General features: G+C 39.7%; 1 protein-coding gene across 4 annotated transcripts in view; it reads left to right on the top strand.

Annotated features, from left to right (window-relative positions):
- The window catches only part of LOC111863910 (UTP--glucose-1-phosphate uridylyltransferase), a 53841-nt gene extending 52570 nt beyond the window's left edge, over positions 1-1271 (top strand). For all 4 annotated transcript variants that reach the window (XM_023850727.2, XM_023850728.1, XM_023850726.1 and 1 more), the window contains exon 11: positions 771-1271. In XM_023850727.2, coding sequence (XP_023706495.1) covers positions 771-878 — 108 coding nt within the window. In that variant the 3' untranslated portion in view covers positions 879-1271. The remainder of the gene's footprint in view (positions 1-770) is intronic.
- The last annotated feature ends 489 nt before the right edge of the window (positions 1272-1760 follow it).

Genomic DNA, 1760 nt, shown 5'->3' with positions numbered 1-1760 from the left:
CATCAGTAATCTGTCAGACGACAGGTCCACAGTCTCTTCCAAAACAGTTCCTCCACTTAATGCGATCTTCTGTTTTTGGAAAGAGACTATCCAGGAAAAGTGATAATGTGGTAGTTTTTCCATTTGCTTTCCACATCGCAGTACAGCAGCCGTTCAAACCACTCTGGTCACGCCTGTTGCTATACGAACTTGAACCATCTCGAGCATCATTTGCTCTGTGCTTCAAGTCGCTGCTGATGACGCTGCTTCCGGCATCAGTTTTTGGTGTCTCTCTTCGTCTGATGCCTACCCTTTGACCTGTCCAGCTGTTTATAAGTTCATAAGAAAGAACACAGGCCTTTCATAACAGTAGAACGGAGAAACCTCTCCCAAGAGCAACATGAACTTTGCTGCAAGACAGGCATATGTAACGATGATTTAGCGCAGCTAAACTCGTGGATTATTATACTCTGAACTACGGACAACAGGCCAGCGAAAAATCTAACAATCTACGGCAAAACCATCAATTATTATGGGCGTTATAACATAGGTGTGCAGCTGGACGAAACATACACGTCGAACCCCCCCAGACGATTTAAATACCTGACGAAACATACACGTCAAACCACGCTGAACGGTTAAGGAGGGATTGTGAACAGTTACATTAAAGACAAGTGAATGTGTAGAGTGATACATCAACGCAACAGATGCTGAAATACAGTATTTTAAAATCCTCATCTTACAGTCAGGTAAAGAAAGGAGCTCATTGACAAAATGAAATTTTGTTCCAGGGCACAGTTATCATCATAGCAAACCACGGCGACAGGATTGACATTCCATCAGGAGCAATGCTAGAGAATAAAATTGTGTCTGGCAACATGCGGATACTTGACCACTAATCTGATAACACAGTTAACAAAACTGACTGGAAAGCCTTATACCTTTGTACAGAACCAAAAATATTCAGCAGTTGTGTTTAATTTTCATTTCCTTAAAAGAATATGAGGTTTCACAATTAGTGTATGAAAATTCAGTTGTTATTGTATATGAGGATTATTTTAATGCAGTCACGATTTGGGACATTCAGCGGATAAAGAAGTAGTGAGTGAGTAATTTTGGTACATTGTTGTTAGTTGTAGCGTTGTGCACATTTGTTTGTTGGGATGTACATATAGTCATTGACTGTTGCCAATACATTTGAATTAAGTGATGTAAAATTATGTATAATTGTATTTTTGTCTAAATGAATTGTGACTTTTATATAGAATATACATAACTGAGCTATTTGTTCATACTTTGTAGCAGCTCATTAGAAATCCAGAATTTCAGAAAACATGGACAGTTTTCATAACCAGAACTTTGTAGCAGAAACATAGACACAGATTAAGCAAGATATTTTTAGACAAACAGCAGCTGAGATGAGATTTTTGAATTGTAGACAGAAAAACTAGGAGAGAGAGAATAAGGAACAAAGACATTTGAATTTAAAAATAAATACAGGGTGTCCCAGGAGGAATGTGCCAAACATTGGGAGGGTGTTCCTTATGTTAAAGTATGCCGATATAACCCAAAACACCTATGTCCAAAGTTGAACGGTTATGGAGATAATGGCCCGAGAAAAGTGTGGTCTTCTGGCGGGTCCACGCACTCTACCTGTCAGCTGAGACATCTTATCTATGTTTGTCCTTGAGTGTGGTGATTCACACTAGCCGTAAGCTCATGTGCTCCCTCAGGATACATTGCGGCCGCATTGTGAATGGGTGGTAGGTTAATTGTGCGGA

Source organism: Cryptotermes secundus, unplaced genomic scaffold, assembly GCF_002891405.2.
Source record: "Cryptotermes secundus unplaced genomic scaffold, Csec_1.0 scaffold171, whole genome shotgun sequence".
NCBI lineage: Eukaryota > Metazoa > Arthropoda > Insecta > Blattodea > Kalotermitidae > Cryptotermes > Cryptotermes secundus.
The sequence above is the reverse complement of the archived record's forward strand: the minus strand, read 5'-3'. Positions and strand labels throughout refer to the sequence as shown.